This window comes from Neopsephotus bourkii, unplaced genomic scaffold (genome assembly GCF_033783945.1).
Source record: "Neopsephotus bourkii isolate Nb327-2 ecotype Australia unplaced genomic scaffold, CSIRO-AGI_Nbou_v1 NB_1021, whole genome shotgun sequence".
Classification (NCBI taxonomy): Eukaryota; Metazoa; Chordata; class Aves; order Psittaciformes; family Psittacidae; genus Neopsephotus; species Neopsephotus bourkii.
Window position 1 is genome coordinate 254193 of NW_026901510.1, and position 20936 is coordinate 275128.

The 20936-nt window shown below is 41.6% G+C and overlaps 2 protein-coding genes across 2 annotated transcripts in view; both read left to right on the plus strand.

Annotated features, from left to right (window-relative positions):
- Nucleotides 1–20936, plus strand: part of LOC133215974 (synembryn-A-like) — a 305748-nt gene that overhangs the window by 253012 nt on the left and 31800 nt on the right. The gene's annotated exons all lie outside the window — the stretch shown is intronic.
- The window catches only part of EGFLAM (EGF like, fibronectin type III and laminin G domains), an 89496-nt gene continuing 81473 nt past the window's right edge, over nucleotides 12914–20936 (plus strand). Inside the window, exon 1 of the mRNA XM_061360359.1 lies at nucleotides 12914–13092. Coding sequence (XP_061216343.1) covers nucleotides 12972–13092 — 121 coding nt within the window. The 5' untranslated portion in view covers nucleotides 12914–12971. The remainder of the gene's footprint in view (nucleotides 13093–20936) is intronic.

Consider the following 20936-nt stretch of genomic DNA (forward strand, 5'->3'; position numbering starts at 1 on the left):
TTCCTAGTAACATAGTTGGATTTCCTGCACTCAGGAGGTATGAGATTTAACTCTTTCATTTGAAATATCCTTTTGCAAAGAAAAATAAAATACTGTTGCTTACTAACTAGAATACTGAAAAATAGCCCAGTTCATTCCACTTAATCTATAGTTACTTTTATACCCTTTACCAGTTCTCTGTCTTGTTCCTGATCCTGAACTGAAAAATGGTAGGATAAATCCAGAACAGCTCCACTGATGTGGAGTATAAGCTGTTGTATTTTTTATTTTTCAAGCTATTTAAAGGTCGCTATTTGCTTCCTTCTCCAAAGAAGGCAATTTATCTAATTTTTGATAGAACTCATCGCTTATTAGAGCACAAACAGTGAGTAAGCTAATATTTGGTATAGATAGAATAAGCATTTGTCTGGATTTTCTTATTCTGTCTGGACAGAATTTAAGAACTTTAGCATGTTTTCTAGGTTTTCTGAGTATCATCAGCCCTAATGCAGCAGCAGGTCTGATGACACTGATGAAATATCTACATCCTATCTAGCATACATGCTTTTTATTCAAGCAGAACAGATACTACACAATGGGCATGCAGATACAGGATCATAGAATCATAGAATAGTTAGGGTTGGAAAGGACCTTAAAATCATCTAGTTCCAACCTCCCTGCCATGGGCAGGGACACCTCCCACTAAACCATGCCACCGAAGGCTCTGTCCAACCTGATGTTTCTGAAAGGAAAACCTGGCCAAAGCCACAGCAGTACTAATGAAATTATAATAGCACAGAGAGCCGTAATCAAAAGCATCTGTAAAAAGTTGTGGCATTTGCAAGGAAGTCCCTTAAACATTTGATGTTCTCAACTCTTAGAATAAGGAATCTTAAAAAAAAAGACCAAAACAAAAAAAAACCCACCCTTATTCTTTTCTTGTTCCCTTTAGCTCTTTATTTACAATATTACAGATGACTTAGTTCAGTCTTAACTTTAGCATCCTTGTTGTATCATATCTGTACAGGTATTAAAACTATGTAGGAAGTCCTATTAATCTAGTATGTGCACCTGAAGAACTAAGGATAGCAATTTCTATGGGCCTGGCTCAAGAGCTTCCTCTCTCTTTTGACCTGCTAAGCTGAAGCATAATTAGTTGCTTCTTAACTTTTCTGATAGAAAATAAATTTGCTTGGTTCTTCTTCCAGTGGCCACATGAGGTTTCTGGACTCATTAAGAATACACAGTTTTTCTAGTTGCAGTATTGAAAGCAGCACAGCTCAGAGACCTTCATGCTGTTCAGTGGCTGAACAGAAAGTTCTACATATGTGCATAGGTCAGAATATAAGAAGTTTCCTAACTTACAGCAGCTGCCCTTTCTGCCTAGCGTCCAATTGCAATACAGAGTGTTTGAAAGCTTCATGTAGCCCCAGGCAGAGAAGTGCTATAAATTATGCCTAAACTCCTCAACATGCACTTGATATATGCAAATTCCAGTAGAGTCACTAAAAGACTTTCTGCTGATTTTACCAGCTTTGGATTAAGCCCAGTAATTCAACTGCATTAATAAAATTGCATGAATGTGTGCTCCAGGTTACTAATAATGTGTCTTTTTCATGTAAAATCAATGATAACAAATGCTAAGACAGGTAAGGGAAGAATTCACGTTCAAGGTGAACATACCTTTCTTTTCACTTTCTCTGTCAGAAAATAAATCAGTAAGTCCATGGCAAGGGACAGCTGGCTCATTGTGTCCCTCTTCATATTCTCAATAGGTGAGAAGGTCTTCAGCTATATTTGGCAGCATCATGCTCTGCTGCGCAGGATGGGCATGGGCAGCAGGCTGATACTGGGAGGAGACTGCATGGTGTTCTCCAGGAATTCTTCAGGAATTTCATACATAATGTGGAGTCCCCCTTACAGTGACTTCACCCCTGCACTTGGGATGCCATGTTTCTTAGCAGTGGGTAGCAAAGGGGTAAAGGACGAGATGGTCAGCGCTGAAACTAGGGTGTTAGTTTTGGGAAAATGAGCTCAAGATGGATGGGGTAGTACACTACCCTGCACCTCACCAACCCTGTAGCATGGTGGGAACATTAGTGCAAATACAGGCTTCAAACTGATTCTAGGCATTAGACAACTGTGCTGGAAATCATGTGGCCTTGAATATCAAAGTCAAAGGAATTGAGATGCATGAACAGGCCAGAGGCAGCATAGCTATCCAATACTTGAGGTAGTTTTAAATACACTATCAGGGATATCACACATGATGTGTGCATATAGCTGCTCTGCACAGAAACCATTGGCTGCCTTCAGAGTTAGACTCATAGAATAGAATCATAGAATAGTTAGGGTTGGAAAGGACCTTAAGATCATCAAGTTCCAAACCCCCTGCCATGGGCAGGGACACCTCGCTCTAAACCATATTACCCAAGGCCTCGTCCAACCTAGCCTTGAACACTGCCAGGGATGAAGCATTCACAACCTCCCTGGGCAACCCATTCCAGTGCCTCACCACCCTAACAGGAAAGAATTCCCTCCTTATATCCAATTTAAACTTCCCCTGTTTAAGTTTTAACCCATTACCCCTTGTCCTATCACTACAGTCCCTAATGAAGAGTCCCTCCCCAGCATCCCTATAGGCCCCCCTCAGATAATGGAAGGCTGCTCTGAGGTCTCCACGCAGCCTTCTCTTCTCCAAGCTGAACAGCCCCAACTTTCTCAGCCTGTCTTCATAAGGGAGGTGCTCCAGCCCCCTGATCATTCTTGTGGCCCTCCTCTGGACTTGTTCCAACAGATCCATGTCCTTTTTTTGTTGAGGACACCAGAACTGCACACAATACTCCAAGTGAGGTCTCACGAGAGCAGAGTAGAGGGGCAGGATCACCTCCTTCGACCTGCTGGTCACCCTCCTTTTGATGCAGCCCAGAATACGGTTGGCTTTCTGGGCTGCAAGTGCACACTGTTGGCTCATGTTCATTTTCTCATTGACCAACACCCCCAAGTCCTTCTCCGCAGGGCTGCTCTGAATCTCTTCTCTGCCCAGCCTGTAGCTGTGCCTGGGATTGCTCCGACCCAGGTGTAGGACCTTGCACTTGGCATGGTTAAACTTCATGAGATTGGCATCAGCCCACCTCACAGGTGTGTCAAGGTCCCTCTGCATGGCATTCCTCCCCTCCAGTGTATCAACCGAACCACACAGCTTGGTGTCATCGGCAAACTTGCTGAGGGCACACTCAATCCCACTGTCTATGTCAGCGACAAAGATGTTGAACAAGCCCAGTCCCAATACCGATCCCTGAAGGACACCACTTGTTACTGGTCTCCACCTGGACATTGAGCCATTGACCACAACTCTTTGTGTGCGGCCATCCAGCCAGTTCTTTATCCACCGAGTGGTCCATTCATCAAATTGATGTCTCTCCAATTTATAGACAAGAATGTCTCTAAAAACAGATCCAGGTAGATGACATCAACTGCTTTACCACTGTCCATCAGTTCTGTAGCCCCATCATAAAAGGCCACCAAATTGGTCAGGGAGGATTTCCCCTTAGTGAAGCCATGCTGGCTGTCACCAAGCACCTTGTTGTTTTTCATGTGCCTTAGCATGCCTTCCAGGAGAATCTGCTCCAAGATTTTGCCAGGCACAGAGGTGAGACTGACTGGTCTGTAATTGCCTGGGTCATCCATTTTCCCCTTCTTGAAAATGGGGGTTATATTTCCCTTTTTCCAGTCGTCGGGAACTTCACCTGACTGCCATGATTTTTCAAATATGATGGCCAGTGGCTTAGCAATTTCATTTGCCAGCTCCTTCAGGACCCGTGGATGGATTTCATCAGGACCCATGGACTTGTGCACGTTCAGATTTTTAAGATGGTCTCGAACCAATTCCTCTCCTACAGTGGGCCCAAGGTCTTCATTCTCACAGTCCCTGTGTCTGCCTTCCAAGACTTGGGTGGTGCGGTCAGAGCCTTTGCTAGAGAAGACCGAGGCAAAGAAGTCATTCAGAACCTCAGCCTTCTCCAAATCCTGTGTAGCTAGTTCACCTGAGAGCTTCCTGAGGGGGCCTACATTCTCCCTAATCTGTTTTTTATTTGCTATGTACCTGTAGAATCCCTTCCTGTTATCCTTAATATCCCTAGCCAAGTTTAATTCTAACTGGGCCTTAGCTTTCCTAACCTGGTCCCTAGCTTCCCGGACAACATCCCTGTACTCTTCCCAGGCCGCCTGTCCTTGCTTCCACTTTCTATAAAACTCTTTTTTCATTTGAATTTTCCTCAGGAGCTCCTTATCCATCCAAGGAGGTCTCCTGGCCCTCCTGCTGCACTTCCTTCTAGTTGGGATGCAACACTCCTTAACTTGTAGGAGGTGATCCTTGAAGACCAACCAAGAGTCTTGAGCCCCCCTGCCCTCTGGGGCTATATCCCATGGAACCTTACTAAGCAGGTTCCTGAAGAGGCCAAAGTCTGCTCTTTTGAAGTCTAGGGCAGTGAGCTTGCTGCACTCTTCTCACTGTCCTGAGGATCTTGAAGTCGACCATCTCGTGATCACTGTAACCAAGGCTGCCCTGCAGTGCCACATTTCCAACGAGCCCTTCCCTGTTGGTGAGCACAAGGCATGGCACCTCTCCTTGTCGGTTCTTCTATTACTTGCAGAAGGAAGTTGACTTCCACACAATCGAGGAACCTCCTGGATTGCTTGTGCCAGGCCATACCATCATTCCAACAGATATCAGGGTGGTTGAAGTCACCCATGAGAATGAGGGCCTGAGAGCTGTGATTAAATAACCAGAATGGTACTCTTATCCTCTGAAGCTGCATTACAGACCAGCACCATTTTCCTTGTAGTGTTTTGCAACCTGACAAAACATTTAAAACCTGGAATATGAATCCACTATGTAATCATTATGTATAAATGTGAAGCTGGATGATGAGTTGTCATAATCCATAAAATCTTCTGCTCTACGACTACTCAAAAGTTCATTTGGTCTTTGTTTGGTGCTCTCAGGGAAACGAGTCTTCCAGCTCTTATATATAACACCCTGGGCAGTTCATCTGCCAGCAATTGCCTCCAAACAATCACGCTTAATACCTACAGATGAACCTGTTCCTCAAAAATTTGGTGGATCCTCAGTTTTACCCTGTTCAGGTGATTCAAAGGGAAATTGCTATCTTGTGTAAACCATCTTTCAACCTAAAGAGTAAGAATTGTGGTTTTACAATAAATGCAACTAGTTTCTTATTTATGCAAGTCACTATTTTTATATTTATGCAAGCAGGGGGCTTTTCTGATGACAAGAAAGAGGTAAGGTTATTTCAAGTTTGGCCTACGAAATAAATAACACAACTTTCTTGTGTTTTCTTGGCCAATGATGGGAAATTAAAGATTTCATAGTTTCTTCACTGTGTAATTCTACCTTGCTGCTGCTGCCAGTATCTTAGTGGTCTGTTAGCTGGATCTTGCTACCTGCTGTTTTTAAAGAAGTCTTATTGCTTTGTTAGGGCAAACACGAAAACCCGCTTTTAAAGACCTTTGTAAAGTTTTATGATCTTTCAAAAAAATTCTTAGATGCTTATCAAGCTCCAAGACAGCTGGAATTAAAGTCACAGTATTCTCTCTGTGTTTCTGAGACAGTGAATCAATCTGTGGCAAGTGAAGTTTTCAGTGATCTGAAACACCTTACACGAATCAGTGCTTCTGGAGAAGAAACACCTTAGGTGAATCAGTGCACAAAATTAGTGACTTTTTTTTTTTTTACTTTAATTTGAACTGGGAGACCATGTAATATCTACAAGTGAGTTTCTTAATGTCAAATCCTAGAGGTGAACTTATACAATGGAGAGTCTTGTATCCGGGGTCATCTGGGACTGGGACCCCATTCAAAACTGGGACTTCAAGAACATGACTGGATGACTGCAAGGTATGTGGTGGTAATTCTGCAATTTTGTCCTTGATCCACCGACTTACAAATTAAAATTCAACTGCTTAACTTTCTGTTCCCTCCTCCTTGTGGAAGGAGCAGAAGAGACTAACTGAGTGAACTAGCAGACCTTGTGGAATTCCACTTCTCCTTCAGTGGCCTTGCCAGAAGTGTCATTCCTTCTGCAAATCTGTCCTTTACTGCTGTTTCCTGCAGGTAAGGAGGGTGGTGAGATTCATGGAGAATCAGGTAGTTCACTGGGATACAATGAATAGGTATTAGTAAATAAAAGAAATTAAGCTGCATAAGTTCATCCTTCTCCCTGTCATTTGCTTCACAGGAGTGCCATCAATATAAGGGTGAAGCGATAAAACTGGAACAGTATTCTAGCCTTCAGACTTCACATTTACCTAGCAGAGATTAATGGGAATCACATTCCCTCTGTACACAGAGCAGAAACAGACAATCATGCATGTGCCTCTAAAGTGTGGATACTCCTTCCAAGAGAAAGGGAATTAACAATAAATTTTAAAAAGCCATGAACTGCAGTACCTTTCACATATTTCTGCAGAATTCATCCCCTCTTCCCCTTATTCAATGTAAATAAACTACTTAAGTCCACATATGCAAGGAGTTTACTGTAAAATCTGGATGGTTCTTTGTGATCCATCTCTTTCCTCATTCTGAAATCCTGATCAGGAAAGTGAAGAAAATACCCCAGGAGACTACATCATAAGCAGGAGCCATGTACCAGTCTGTGAGCTTAACAGATGAGAGGATGGGAAGATCATGCATATTACATTAAATAAAAAAAAACAAAGTCAATCTTTAAAGTCATACTTTTTGAGAGCAGCAGAAAGACTGAAATGGGAAAACGAATATGTAGATGGTGCGCTGAACTCCTCAAAGCACTGTGGATCTTCATTTTTCATTATATTATCATCATAAACTGAAAAGGAAGGAGAAAAGATGTCTATACCGGGCAATATATAATTTCCCCAGCACCTGCCACACCTGCAAACCCTGAATATGTAATATTTGGTACAAGCAAGTTTTGTAAGTGTCCAAAGCAACAGTTAGGTTTGTAAAAGTGGTCATGTCTTCCTTCTGCTACTTTTCATTACATTTACTGTAGGTCTGAGGTCTGTCAAGAATTGATTTGTCAACAAGAAGAGGAGAGCATGGTCCATTAAATCACCAGGAATAAAACTGGCAAGTATTGACCTGTCAGAGATAAGATGGTGAGAGGTAGGAGAGTTGAATAACAATATACTTAGATGCCAGATGAGCATTTTGTGGGAATTTGTGTCTGTGTTTTGTTGTGTCTTTGTGAGCTGAAAAGGGACAATACAGAATGCTTTCAGAACTCAAATAAGTGCTTTCTCTACCTTACCAAAGCACAGCCAAAGAAGATAAAAGGAGAAGAAAACAAAGGTTATTAAAATTGGAATCTGTAAGTCCACAAACAACTGTGACAGAAGGAATAACTCAACGGTTTTCTCATAAGCTATGAGTGTATAGTTTGGCTTTTACAAGCTACCACTCATATTGCTAGCCCTATTTCCAGGTGGTTCCTTGCACTCTGCCTGCCAGTGTGTGTGGAGGTCAAATTTACTGCCTGTGTGGAGGTCAAATTTGCTCAGATTGAGTGATCTTTGGAGTTTACCTTGGGCATTTTTGGCATACTAACATCCTAATCCATGACCTAAGTGCTGTAAAATTGTTTGCTATTAAAGTAAGAAACAGTACTATTTACAAAAAAAGAAACAGGATAAAAATTTAGGATCTGAACATATAGACTACCACATCCATTTTGGAATGCTGGCACAGATGATTGTGATCTTTGTAATCACATTTATTTTAAATTTTAAACAAGGTAAAGAAGTTGACCCACAAGTGGAAGAAAGGAACATTAAATGTTTATCCAGTATAATCCCATTGTTTTAACAGTGTAATGCATACTGATTCTTAATTATAAATGTAGCAATGATTCTTGGTAAAGTGTCATCCTGTGACTAACAAGAATATATAGCATGTTAGGGAAGAGCACTTTACAATATGATGAATACTAATGTGGCATTGAAAAGTGAAAATTAGTGAGGGCAAAAGAGAGAAAATAATGAGGAAAGTAACAGTTTATACTGTCCATGGTACTGCAGGGGTACAACTATTATTTATTTGATTGCTCATCATCCTCCCATTCATCCCTTTTGTTCTCAGAATTTACTTTTTGCATGCTTAAAAACTTCGGGCACAACAAGTATTTCTATGCTATCTTTTTGTCTTAGTGTATAAAACTAGTCTTGCCTGGAGTTTGTAAGTCCTGATATAGTACAAGTAACTGATGAACTGTAATAAATAGAAATAGCCTTAAAACATAGTAAGAAGTAGGGAGACTGGGCGACAGATCTGACAGCATATGGAAAAACAACTGTAAAGACTCTCAACTGATGCAGATGTGGTCAGTAAAGGCTCTTCTTTGTAGCATCCTTAGCACTTGAAGATGTATGTGCTGCTCAGGTATATTGACATTTTGTCTACACCACAGCCAATCCGTATGAGAGACAACGGAGGAGGGAAAGACTCTAAGTACTTGGAAAGTGTAATGTGCTTAAGGTGCCAATCTGGTGAATAAATATATGGCAAATATTTATTGAGGAGACAAGATAGAAAACTGATGCTGGTTTGAGTTTGTATTTTCAGCATTTAGTATTTGTGAATGTGTAGTATGTCTCTGCTGTATAGCTGTTTCTGTATTAAAATTTGAGTAAATGGCAGGCAGAGTTTGTTTTGTTCTTTTGGTCCCAAATGACTTAAATCTAGATTCCATAAACTGTCTGATGGAAAACAGGGAGAGGACAAGAGCCTGGAAGGCTCAGTTCAGACTCAGATCTGAAGTAAATAGGTGGTGTCAAAAGTTAAGAACCTAATAGGATAAACTCATCTCTCCACCACTTTAAGGTAGCTTAAATTTATATTAATCTTTATGTGTTTCCTAATAATATCATAAAGAAGAAACCCTACAAACTCTGAAGGAAAACTAGAATTTCCATGACCCTTGCTCCCTTAGTTTGTTGGGCAGCCTGAACTTCCTTTCTGACCTGTTCACATGCATCCTGTCTACAGAGCCACTTATTCATATAGATAAAGCTGCTCCAAATATGTGTCGTAGACTTCCATGGTGCCCTATGCACTAAAATGATCTTAAATACTTTCAATTACTATCCTCTGTGCAATCAGAAACAGGTCTATCCAGACACTCAGTTAAGCTAGAGGGAATGCGTATGCAAGAGTTATGACTTTAGATGGCATTCTGTAATACAGACTCCATGAACATCTATGACATTTTCTAAGTGATGAATGAGATAATAAATGTAAACAGTCATTATATTGCAAGGTAATTAATTATTTTGCCAGTTTTGGGGGGTTTTGCCAGTTAGACAACCATTTATTACAATGAGAAGTTGAAGCAACAAATATATACTTTCATGAAACATTGCTGTTTTCTAACTAAACTATAATAGGGTACAGATTACTGTGATGTGCTTTTTATTGCTATAAAACTAAATGTTATCTATTAAAATAAAGTTTGCTGATTTTAAGTGCATTTACATTTGTGGGGTTTGTATTTGAGAACCAGTAAGTAATGGTCCTTCTATTTTCCATATATATGTGAAGTTACTAAAGTCAATATGAAAAACCTTACTTCTGTATAATTTTATATATCAAAAATATAGATTGGTGTGTCTCATAGTCAATATCTCATGTTGGAATTAATATCAGGATGGTAAAATGAATAGAATGATCTTGGCTTAATAAGAGGACTTTAATAGGTCAACAGTTTATGCACTTCTTTCAACAAGAACCTAGGAAAAATTCCTGACAAAAATCTGTAGTGGGTTATGGATGAATTGACACAATGCCACATACTCAGAATTCATCTTTTAAAAAGTTACAGATTATTAAGGAAAAAAAGTACAACAAAATTTTTGAGGCTTTAGTTAAAGAGAAAAAGCCATTCTTCATAATTACAAAAATGTAGAGATTCTAATTTCCTAAACCAAGCCTCTCACTGACATAATAAAAAAAAACTATGAAGTTGTGAAACATCCCTTTGCACCATAGATACCTGCATTTTTTATACTTCTCAGTGAAGACTCTTCACTGGTTTTAATTTTATTCTGCACTAAATGTGTCCACATATGGAGCTACTCTGGAAAATGCTATAAATTTACACTCTCCTTTTATCCCAAATATCTTTCAAGTGAAGACAAGTCCTGAGGCAAGGACATGGCTCTTTTCCCCCATGAATCACAATGGAAAAGCCTGCTAACCCCACTAACCAGACACCTACGCTCTCCAGGCTCACAGTCTGCTTTCTTAACTGCCCACAGAGAAAGACTTCCTCACTTTTACGAAATAGTTTTGGGGTAAACATCCTGTTTCAGCTCCTGCCACAGCAAACTGCTTCCTTGATAATTTATTGTAAGATCAGGTACTGAGAATAATTGTAGGAATCTGTCTTTTACTATGAATGTGTAATGGTCTAGAGATCTGCTAAAACCTCTTTGTTTCATCATGAGACTTGAATGTGCTGGCTATGAAATTCACCCTGTTACACTGGACTTCCAAACCCTGAAAGGGAGGCTATGGCCGTGTTTGAACATTTATGTTCATATCTATTTTTATCTTTTCAAAGAAAAAGGATAGCTCTTGATGTCAGCACTTGCAAATCACATGTGACATACCAGTGTAATGCAGTTGCAAGCTGAATTGAGTCAAACCTTCTGGATGTAAAGCTTTCAGAGGGGTCTGTGTACACAGAAGTATGAAAGAGTGTTTCTCTTCCATGCCCATGACATCACTCCTTGCATTCCTATTCCTATATGCACATATGTTGCCTCTTAGAGAAGAGATATGAGGGAAAAACTCTGTGCTTTGTGTTACACCCCTTTGCTTCCCAGAGTAAGAAACCTTGTGGACTGGAGCCCGATTCCCTCCCATAGCTACAGTATGGGAGAAAGGATGGAAGATTTGACCTAAGCACAGGTCTAGTATACCCAAATTCATTGCTTAGCATCTTCCCCAGTGGAGTGGGTTCAGCAGATAAGGATGGAAAACTGCCTCCACCACTGCTAGACTTACGGACTTCCAAAAGATTGTGTCTCAGTCCTTATCAACAGGCGTATACAACCACTGGTGAACAACGTGCATGACAGTACAATGTACACATAACAACTGAATTGTTTGGAGCTTTTCTCAATCGCTGGCAATCATCTTTCTGACATCTTTTACAAATGAGTGAGCAGTCTGTGTGTCCTGTGGGCAAATGCGGAGTCCAGAGTTCATTCTGTGCCTTATGAATTGCAGTTCCACACTGCACCACAGTCCTTGACCCTACCAGGAATTCCTCTCATGGGTCCTGCACTTCTCCCACACGCACACCATTCCTCCAGCTATTCAAAGGCAGGCTGATAAGGGTGTGACAGAGACACCACTGGCATCCCAAGTACGCTAACAGAACTACTCCTCATCTCTAGCTCCTGCAGCCTTGAGCATGCTCTCCTGGTGGGGATTACTCTAAAATTCACATGCTGCCCTTTCTGAGGAGATCAGGTTTCTGTCTCTTTGCTGTGTCCCTGAGGGACACAAGGGCTGTCTTCTCCACCATCTCCTCTTAGGAATTTGATTTCCCCCTCCAGTTTCTTCCTGAGGTACTTGCAGAGCTTATATGGAATATGGCTTCCAAATCCCTTCCTCTGATATGTCCAAAAGGACTTTATCACCATTTTCTTGTCTCCTCTTGCACCCCCAAATGGTACAGCTTTCCTTATTTTCCTGTCTCAGCATTGTTCCCACAGAGAAACAGCTTTTCTTCTGATCTCCTTCTGCCTTTTTTTCCCCAAGCACCATAAAATTACAGCCTGGAACTCACTGAATAGAATAGGAGAGTTATAAAGTTACTAAGATTCAAAAAGGGGCTGCATAAACACACATAATTTATATGGACATCAAACCCACTCAACATTATCAAAGTGAACAACCAAACAAACAAATGAAGCTCATTTCCAAAACAAAGCCCACACAAACACTCAAGACACAACAACTCTGGTATTTCAGGATTTACCTCCAACTAACCAAGATTAGAATGAGACCTAAAGCAGAGGGCAGATAATCCCACATCTGCCTAATACGGAGTTTCTTGAACCCTCCTCTATTAAACTCCTAAAATAGGATGCTGAACCAGAGAGATTTGGCCTTCCCACCAATGCTATATTGCTCTGAAGGGATGCTTTGGGCTCCTTGTTGCTCATCTTTTCCTGGTTTTTCATGAGATCCTCAAGCTCTGCAGCTTCCCCGTCTTCCTCTCCTAGCCCTCCCCATCACCTCTAATCTTCGCAGGGGTTTCTATATTAGACTGAGTGGCTGGATAGGTCTCAGCCTCCATATGGGGGGATTAGACTTAATTTATCTTCTTAACTCAGCAACAACTTCCTCGCAAAATCCTCTCCCTAGCTTCTCCTTTGCCTTAGTACTTGTCTTCACTTCAGCTCCGTCCCTTTCAGGAAGTTAGGGGAAAAAAAAGGAAGAAACTGTGAATCCCAGTGTCAATGTCCATGCCCCGGCGAGACGATGCGCCGGCTGGGGTCCCGCAGAACGAAAGGGACCCGAGGCCAGCCCCTGGGCGGGGAGCAGGCAGGAATGGGCAGGGTGTCACTGATGAGGAAGGGGTGACACCCCGCCCCGCGCTGCTGTGGGTATCCCGGCTGTCCACCCCGCGGGCAAGGCCGGCCTGACCAGGGAGCACCGCGCAAGGGACGCTCCGGCACCCAGTCAGCGCAGGGCTGGGGCCGCGGAGCGCCGGGGGGAGGTGCCTCGCTGTGCCCAGCGCCGCCGAGGCGGTAATCCCATCAAAGGGCCGGACCCAGCCTCCTCCCCCCTTCTCTTCCCTCCCTTTTCGCTGCCTTCCCGCTCCTACCCTGCCCGTTGCGGGAGGAAGCCCCTCCGCTCCGCTCCTCTCCGCGCCGGCCCCAGCTCCCAGCTCGGGCGCCGGCGGGACAACGCGGCGCACATGGAGGTGCCGGGCCGCTGCCGCCACCGCTACCGCTGCCGCTGCCTCGCCTCTCTGCTGCTCCTGGCTTCGTGCCTCGGGTCAGCGGCGGTGCCGCGGAGGAGCATCCCCCGTCGGCAAGGTAGGGCGGCTGGCGGTGCAGGGTGGGAGATGCCCTCTTCCTGCACCGCGCTTGCACCCAGCGAAGTTTCGCGTCCTTTTAGAACTGGCGTCGCCGCGGGCAGCGGTGGGTCCGATCGTGTGTGAGATGAGCTCGCCCGTGAGCTCCGGGCGCACCCAGCCCGCAGTGGGTCCCGCCGGCGGGGCGAGCGCGTCTCGCTGCCCTTCCCTGCAGCCCCTGCTTTGTCCCCCTGGTCCGGGGGTGAGAGAGGTTGCCCAGGCAGTGGCAGGGGATGTGCCACTGAAAGCGGTGAAGTTGCAGAACCAGCGAACGATCCATTTTCCCCGGAATTTAACACCCGTGCCGGTGGGTTCACCCAAGTTACAGATCAGGACCCGACTGCCGCTACTGCGGAAGGGATTGGCAAAATTTTTATCCTTTTTTTTTTTTTTTTTTAATTTTTTTTATTTCCCTGAAGCCCATGCTCCATGTGCTGCGTGAGCTCAGTTAGGAGCCAGGTGAACCTCTGTGCCGGTCAGAGGTTTCTTGTCGTCAGGGCTGTGCTTTTGCTGTCACATTTGTGTGTGCGGTAGCCAGTAACGCAATACCTAGAGTAGTAAATGTGAAAGAAAAATGGTTAGGGAAGCAATAATTTAATAAGAAAAAAATGACCTTACTGTGTACCAGGCATGATGTGGGGTGGTCCGAGTTCTGCTTCTGGCTGAGTGCTACCTGTGATCTGTGGGAGAGTTCCCACGGCTGTCACAGGGCTTTGCACCTTGACCAAGGTGGTAGTATGTGGTCCTTAGTGGTTGAAAGTTAAAAATCTGGACTCTGAGCAGCTTTCACAGCCTCTGCAACCTGCAGTGTGTGAAGCAGTAAGGTAAAATATGAACAATGAGATCGGCACAGTGTGTGGCGAAGTTTGGCGTTCTGCGTACTTGAAAAATTGTGGCTCTAAAAGGAAATAGTGATGCCCAAGACTATCAACAGACACTGGGACTATCCTGGAGTCTTCACCTCCGAGTTCACTGTGATCAGATCAATGGAAAACATATAACAAGTTTAGTAAATTCTGCCTCAGCTCACAGTGTTTGCAGCTTCAGACCCATTTTGTAAATATTTCACAGTGCTGCAAGATTTGTATTGCTGCTTTTTAGAATCAGTGCTGTGCATTCTTTTGATCTTACAAGCAAAAAAAAAAAAAAAAACCAAAAACCTGTACAGTTGGAAACTTAATACTTAAATACAGCCTGAGCTTAAAGCCCTTACTGGACAGATGGCTAATTTTACTGGTCTGACCTTGTCTCTTAAGGATCTAGTTCCATGATCCTTGGTTGTCATAATAGCTACTATTATGTACTTGAGGAAATTAGGTAGACTGTAGTTGTGAATGAGACAATCTGTAGTTCATGTTAAAATACTATATATGTGAAGTTTGGGATGGAAATGTATAGATATTTGTAAATATTCCTCTACATACTGGTGTACTTGTTTCCCCTAATCAGAGCAGAATGTCAAATCTAGATGAAATGTATTCCCATGCATTAAATTAAAGCAGTTTAAAGCTTGGAAACAAGTTTTTGGTTTTTTTTTTTTTTTGTAGTGTGGAGGAGATGAATTAATACACTAATATTGTGTTTACCTTTTATTAGCTACATGGTTTATACTATTTTGGGTTTTTTTTAGTAACTGATGTTATTTCAGGTTCACTGCCTTATTCAGTTGTTCTTTTTCTACTTCTTTTGCTGTATAAGATTTATATGGGAACAAGTTTTTCAGAATCTGTGGAAACATTTGAAAATCCACTTGCATCAGGCTTTGAAGAGGGAAGTTTCCCAGACAGTTTGTGTGCAGCCATTTATGATTTGAAATCCATCTGCACTGTGCCAAGGGCTCTTGGTATGTGGGCTTCTGAGAATCTCATGACTGGGTCCCTACTGTAAAATGTTGCTGTCAAAACACTGGGAACAGGTATAGTTCCAGGTAGCTCATACAGCATTTGCCTTGTTCTGCAGAGTATCACACGCTGGGCAGTTAAAAGCGAAAAGAAACTATTATTTACTCACACATCCAAAAGCAACGGGTGAAGAAGAAATAACATTATTAAAAGTTCTTTAAGATTTGTCGTCCCCCCCCTTCACTTTGCCCTTTTAATAGTTATAGAATTGAGACTTGCACAGGAATTGTAACTAAGGTGAAAACAAGAGGTTATATCAAGAAAGAAGTGATAAGTGATAAAAACAGTTCAGCTTCGATACCAGAATCTGACTGGGAGGTCCTGTTGGTCAAAAGAAAAAAGTCAAATGCATCTTCCTTTTTCCAAGGTTTTCTTGTTCAGGGCTCAGCTTACAAAGATCAATTTTGCAATCCCAGGAAATAAGTAGAGCGAGAAAGCTGTTTGCAAAGTAAAAAATAAAATACAGGGTTAAATGGCCACAAATGCAGCTTCTTAAATTAAACTTCAGGGGAAAAAGCTGTTGTGCTCAAATTTGAAACATCCTGATGACTGCTAAACTCATTTGAACATTTATTTACAGTTACATGATACATTTGCTGGCAACAAGGAAATGGGATGACAGACATTTTGGGAAGGGCTTAAAACAAATCCTTAGACACCGTGTGATGAATAGCGTAGTTGGGAACAGATTAGGCTGGGATTCTCTACATCTTGTACTCTCAGAAGCTGGCAGTCGTTCTGCTGCTTTCACATTATTTTCTTGCTTTAGCCTTCTGCAAAGATGCATGTTTTCACTGCTTCAAGTTTCAGTCACTTGATTGAAGGCTGGAAAGTCTAAGCCGAGCCCCATGTGTGTAATACTGCTACTAATATAAACATAATAATAATTGAATTTTAATGGTTCTGTGATGTTAGAGAATTAGAGGGCAAAGATCCGACCACTTAGTTAATTTCCCATGTACGTTCATGGCATGAACTTGTTGCACGCTATTGCATTGTTACTTTCTTAGTAACAGCATCAAGTTCCAGTGCCCTGTAGAATATTAAAACTGTTGAGTTGGTCTGCACAGAGAAAATAAAATATTCGTACCTGATGCCTAGGAAACCTTTATTATTATTATTATTATGCTTGCCAACTAATATAAATAAAGAATTGGGTTGTACTGTATTTATTTCCCAGATGTCCAGAAAAGTAGACATCACTGGCTTTGTGTGTAAATGCTGAAGGAATCGGACTGGTTAGAGTCTGAAGACTTTACAAGAGTGTAGCACTCAATATCAGGGCCAGATTTTTGAAAGGTCCCATATCCCTGGTCAGCACTACAGTAAATGACTTTTTTTCCCAAAGAACTTGGCACTGTGATACTTAAATTCTTTAGAAAATCTGGCTATGTAGTAAGAGCTCCTGGATATGGAATGCTTTTGAAAGTCTAGTCCTATTTAGGTGTCAAAATACCTTGAAAATCAGGTCTGCAGATACGGAAAATGTAGTAGTCTTTGGGAAAGAAGGTGCTTATCTTGAGTTTTTAAAAATGAGTATTTTTGGAGCAACAGTAGCATGAGTTGTAATTTACTGTCATAAATAAACCCCACATGGAAGGCTTGCAGGGGTGAGGTTGATCTGCTGCTGAATGTGAGGTGTCTGAGGAAAGGAATGAGTCTGAATCTGAATGATTCCTAATACAAGGGCAGCAGAGCTGGCAGAGACAGTGCACATCTGTGAGCTAAAACTAATAAAAAAGATGTGAATAATTTATATGGGGGAAGAATAATATCATTCTTTTATTGTTTCAGACATATGCCAAAGCTGGGACTATCAGACTACACTGTTCTATGTATCCAATGACAGTAAAATCAATCAAGCACAGATTATATATGTATTTGCTGTTTATTGCATTTAGGGTGTAAGTTGTGTCACAACACTGTGTGACATTTTCATTTTGATTGGACCTGCTCTACTACCTCTGGGATCTGTACTTTGGTAACTCCTGCCAGCTTTCATCAATCCCATCACCACCTTATTCAGGAATGAGCATTCCCCTAAAACCCTCTGGGCAGCAATGAGAATGCACTGATTTCACTTGAGCATGTTACTTAGCATGGCACTGTTAATCACTCATTTTGTAGCATGTTTTCTGACATTGCTTAGTCTTACTTTCAGCAAAATGTGTTGCTTTCTATCCTGAAATTGCTGTCTTCTTCTGTAAAAAGAAACTTTTGGTGAATGTTTTACTTGAGCACCATTTGCCAATGTGACCTCTAAAACTAGAGAGACTTCCACCAGTGTTCAGAAAGGTAAAACTAGCCAAGGCATTTTAAAAAATTGGTGGAATATATCTATACCAGATACAGGGGTTTCCAGTGATGCTTTGGAGAAGAAAGGTTGTTCTGGAGTTAAGGCACTAGAGTGAGCCTTTGGAAATCTTTTTGTTCTGAGGCTGTCACAGATTTGCTTTGAGGGTTTACCAGTCCTTCCCAGGCCAGATTTTCAGTTTTCAAAGTGGGGTTACAATGGTTGTGTGCTTTTGTCCTTTTCCAATCAAGACATGTTAGACAGTAACAGGACTTCTTTAGGGTGCTCAGAACAAGTGTACCCCTATTTTAGCCCATTTCTTTAGTAATAATAGGTGAGTGAATGCCTCCATATCTTAGATCATGCCTTGTATCTTCTCCAGTAGATACACAGTGACACTGGACTAGACACGGCACAGCACTGTGTACAGTTTGTTAGGAGTGTGCACATCCAAAGATCAGATTCACCTTCTTAGACTTATTGGTAGGGATTTGTAGTGTCTGTCACCCAAAAGACATCCTAAGGAGCAGGAGAGTACTCTGCTGTCATAAAACATAAAATTTCAGTGGATGGCATCTCTTCAGTGCCCCACAAACTCATCAGGCAGCTGAAAGCATACTTGAGAGCTTATCAGTCCTCAGATCATGCTTGTATTGGGATTCAACCTTATGCCTGATTCTGCTTATATCCCTTTAATGTGGTCCTACTGAACATAATAATAAATAAAGGATGACTGATATTGCTGCTTCATGATGGAGACTCAAAGCAGGACTGATAGGACCTTTTCACAGCTTTTCTGATGCAATGAAGTGAAACGCTAAAATGGTTATAGAAAGGTTTTCTCATATTTAAAGGTTATTAAAATATATCAAAAATGCCTGTAATCTGAGTAAATTACCATCCAAAAGTCTTTGCAGATTTTATTAGTTCACTATAAAAGAGTGTACCATTGGGTGCAATGTTTATCAGGGAACGTGCAATGGTGGTTTGTGATGATATAACAGAAGACTTTCCAAACCACAGGCACACATGGGGTCTGTATTAGCTATGTGATCTTGAATAAAATTTCCTCATAGTTTTCTATGCAAACAAATGATCTGTCTGGAAAAAAAACCCAACAAACACAAACAAAACAAAGCACAAAACCTGTTTGTCATCTTTAATTCCAATGAAAAAGAAATACTTTTGGGTAAGAACAGGCAAGATTTGATTTATTTTTTACTTTAATAAAGATGCTTACACATGAAAACTAAATTAGTTTTTTGTAATATATGTAACGAGAACATCCAGACCACAGCAAAAGATGAACATTATTTTTTTAGACTTTACAGAGTTACTAAGGTGAGAACAAGCACAGCCAAATTCATCTTTGAAAGTAACTGCTTCAGAAGGGCGTAAGCCACTGAAAATTGGAGGCTTAGGGGGAAAGATCCATCACAAGCAGGTAACTAACTCAAATCTTTATAATGATACAGTGTGTGATGATCCATAAAGTCTGCAAGTGAGTGGTCTGTAGCGTGAAATACAGAAAGTTCATACCAGTACTTCTACTGAGAGCAGGAGTAAGAATAACTCATGAGGAAGACTCTTTGGGATACTGGCCTTCAATGAAAGGAGAGTTCACACAGTATTGAGCTAGGGAGGCTTTTATTCAAAAGGAAAAGGACATCTATGGGGCCGTTAAAGAAATCAAGTTAGTGACTTGTTGCAATATACTTGAACAGTCAAAATTCACTGGCTTTGTTTTCTTGAAAATATCTTATTTGAGCATTGCTGAAAGTTACTCTGGATAATTTTTGGAAGTAGAGGAGGTAAACCATGTGCTGGTGCTAACGTAATTCTGCACCTGGCTTTCTGGGTATGCCACCAAATGATGATAGGGTGCTTTTCCACTTATATATGTTAGCCTTATAGTTAATAAACACTTTTTGAATAACAGTGCAGATAGCAGTCACATTAACAGCAATTCACATAAGAAGCAGACACCAAGCAGTTCTGAGTTTCCCTGTGTCCTCAGAGGATAGTCGCGCTGGTGTAACTCACGCAGAAAGATATCTGAGACTGGAAGAGTCGAAGACCAGATTATTCTTAACACTTCTTTTGGTTTTTAAAGTCATTTAAAGCTGCTGGCACCTGTGAAAATGATGGTACAGTCAAATATCAACACCTGTGTATATTTGGAACTTTCAATTTGAACTGTCTTTCTAAAATGAGGGAAATGAGCATCTTGTGAATGTTCAGGAGGCTGCTTTCAAATACAGAAATCATTCCAATTCTTCTAATGTGTCAGAGGCATTATTGCACGTACAAAGTTTAAAACCAAGACTGGCTTTGTGTTGCTGAGCTCAAAAACCTTCTAAAAAAATCCTAAGGACAAGGATTATAGAGAATTTCACCCAAGTGAAATTCTTTCATGCGTAAGAAATTTCAACGGGAAGATCATTTTAGGAAAAAAACAGATGAACAAAACCTGTCAAACTGCAAATCTTGGAAAGTAAGTGCCTTGGACCAAAACTTTTGTGGTTTAATTAGAGATAGCAGAAGCCAGAATTTGTTGCTTGGAACAGAATGTGAGCTCTATTTCATATTCTGCTTTCTAGATAATCACAGGAGAAGGCAACATGTTTCTAAAAATAAGCAGTCTTTTTATGAAGACAACTATTTACAGACATGGTGACATTGCAGCTGGTACTCCAGCCATACACAGAGACAAATGTTAGTTCCCACTCCCATTTCATGATGTTCCAGTTCATACATGGACCTGTTTAGTGCAGGTTGCTATTGTTCTCATCTTAATTGAGCTGTCTTAATGGCAGTGCTATGCTATGATGCAGTCAAGAATTCCAGCTCTTTCTATATATGTGCTAAAAGACTTAGATGAGAATGTTCAAGCCATTCAAACCTCTGTGAAGCCATAGGGCAAAGTGATCATGAGAGAGGATGGAGGAAGAGAACTGCAGAATATAAGGGGTTCTTTCAGTCACTTCTGGACAGGGAGCTGGGCAGAACCTGAAATGGACAGAAAGGGGAAAAGAGCAACCCATTTGAACCAGCTGATGCCAAGAGAAGGGCACAGCTTGCACGGTGCGGCAGCACTGGCAAGGGTTGAGGCCAAAGGGTTATATTCTGCAGGCTGCAGAAGCCAATGTGCCAGTGGAGCAGTGAATGCTTTGAGAGGACTAGAGAGTATTAGATGTTAGCTTTGTGGACATCACAACTGTGTCTAGGCCATTTGTGTTTGTTTCCCTATGGATCTGGTCTTCATGCTGACACATATTCCATGTCTCATTGTCTCTTGAACAATAAAGGTTTTGTCCCTCACAGTCGTTCTCCCAGATTTCACATCCCACCGCTTGTTGCTGTCTGTTTGGATACACAGCCATGTCCCGTACAAAATTAGTGCAGGGATTCAGGTTTAAAAAGCATGTGTACTCCAGCCACTTAGTAGAGACAAAGAATTTCCTTTGTAGTTTTTACTGATACTGCTGGTGAATGGAGAGACTTGCTGACTGCAGAAGGTAGTGAAATTATTCTGTTTGTTATGGATGAACTGAGTTGGATAAGAATTTCCTGCTCCTTGAGATGATGCCAGATTTCTTCCCTGACCTGGCC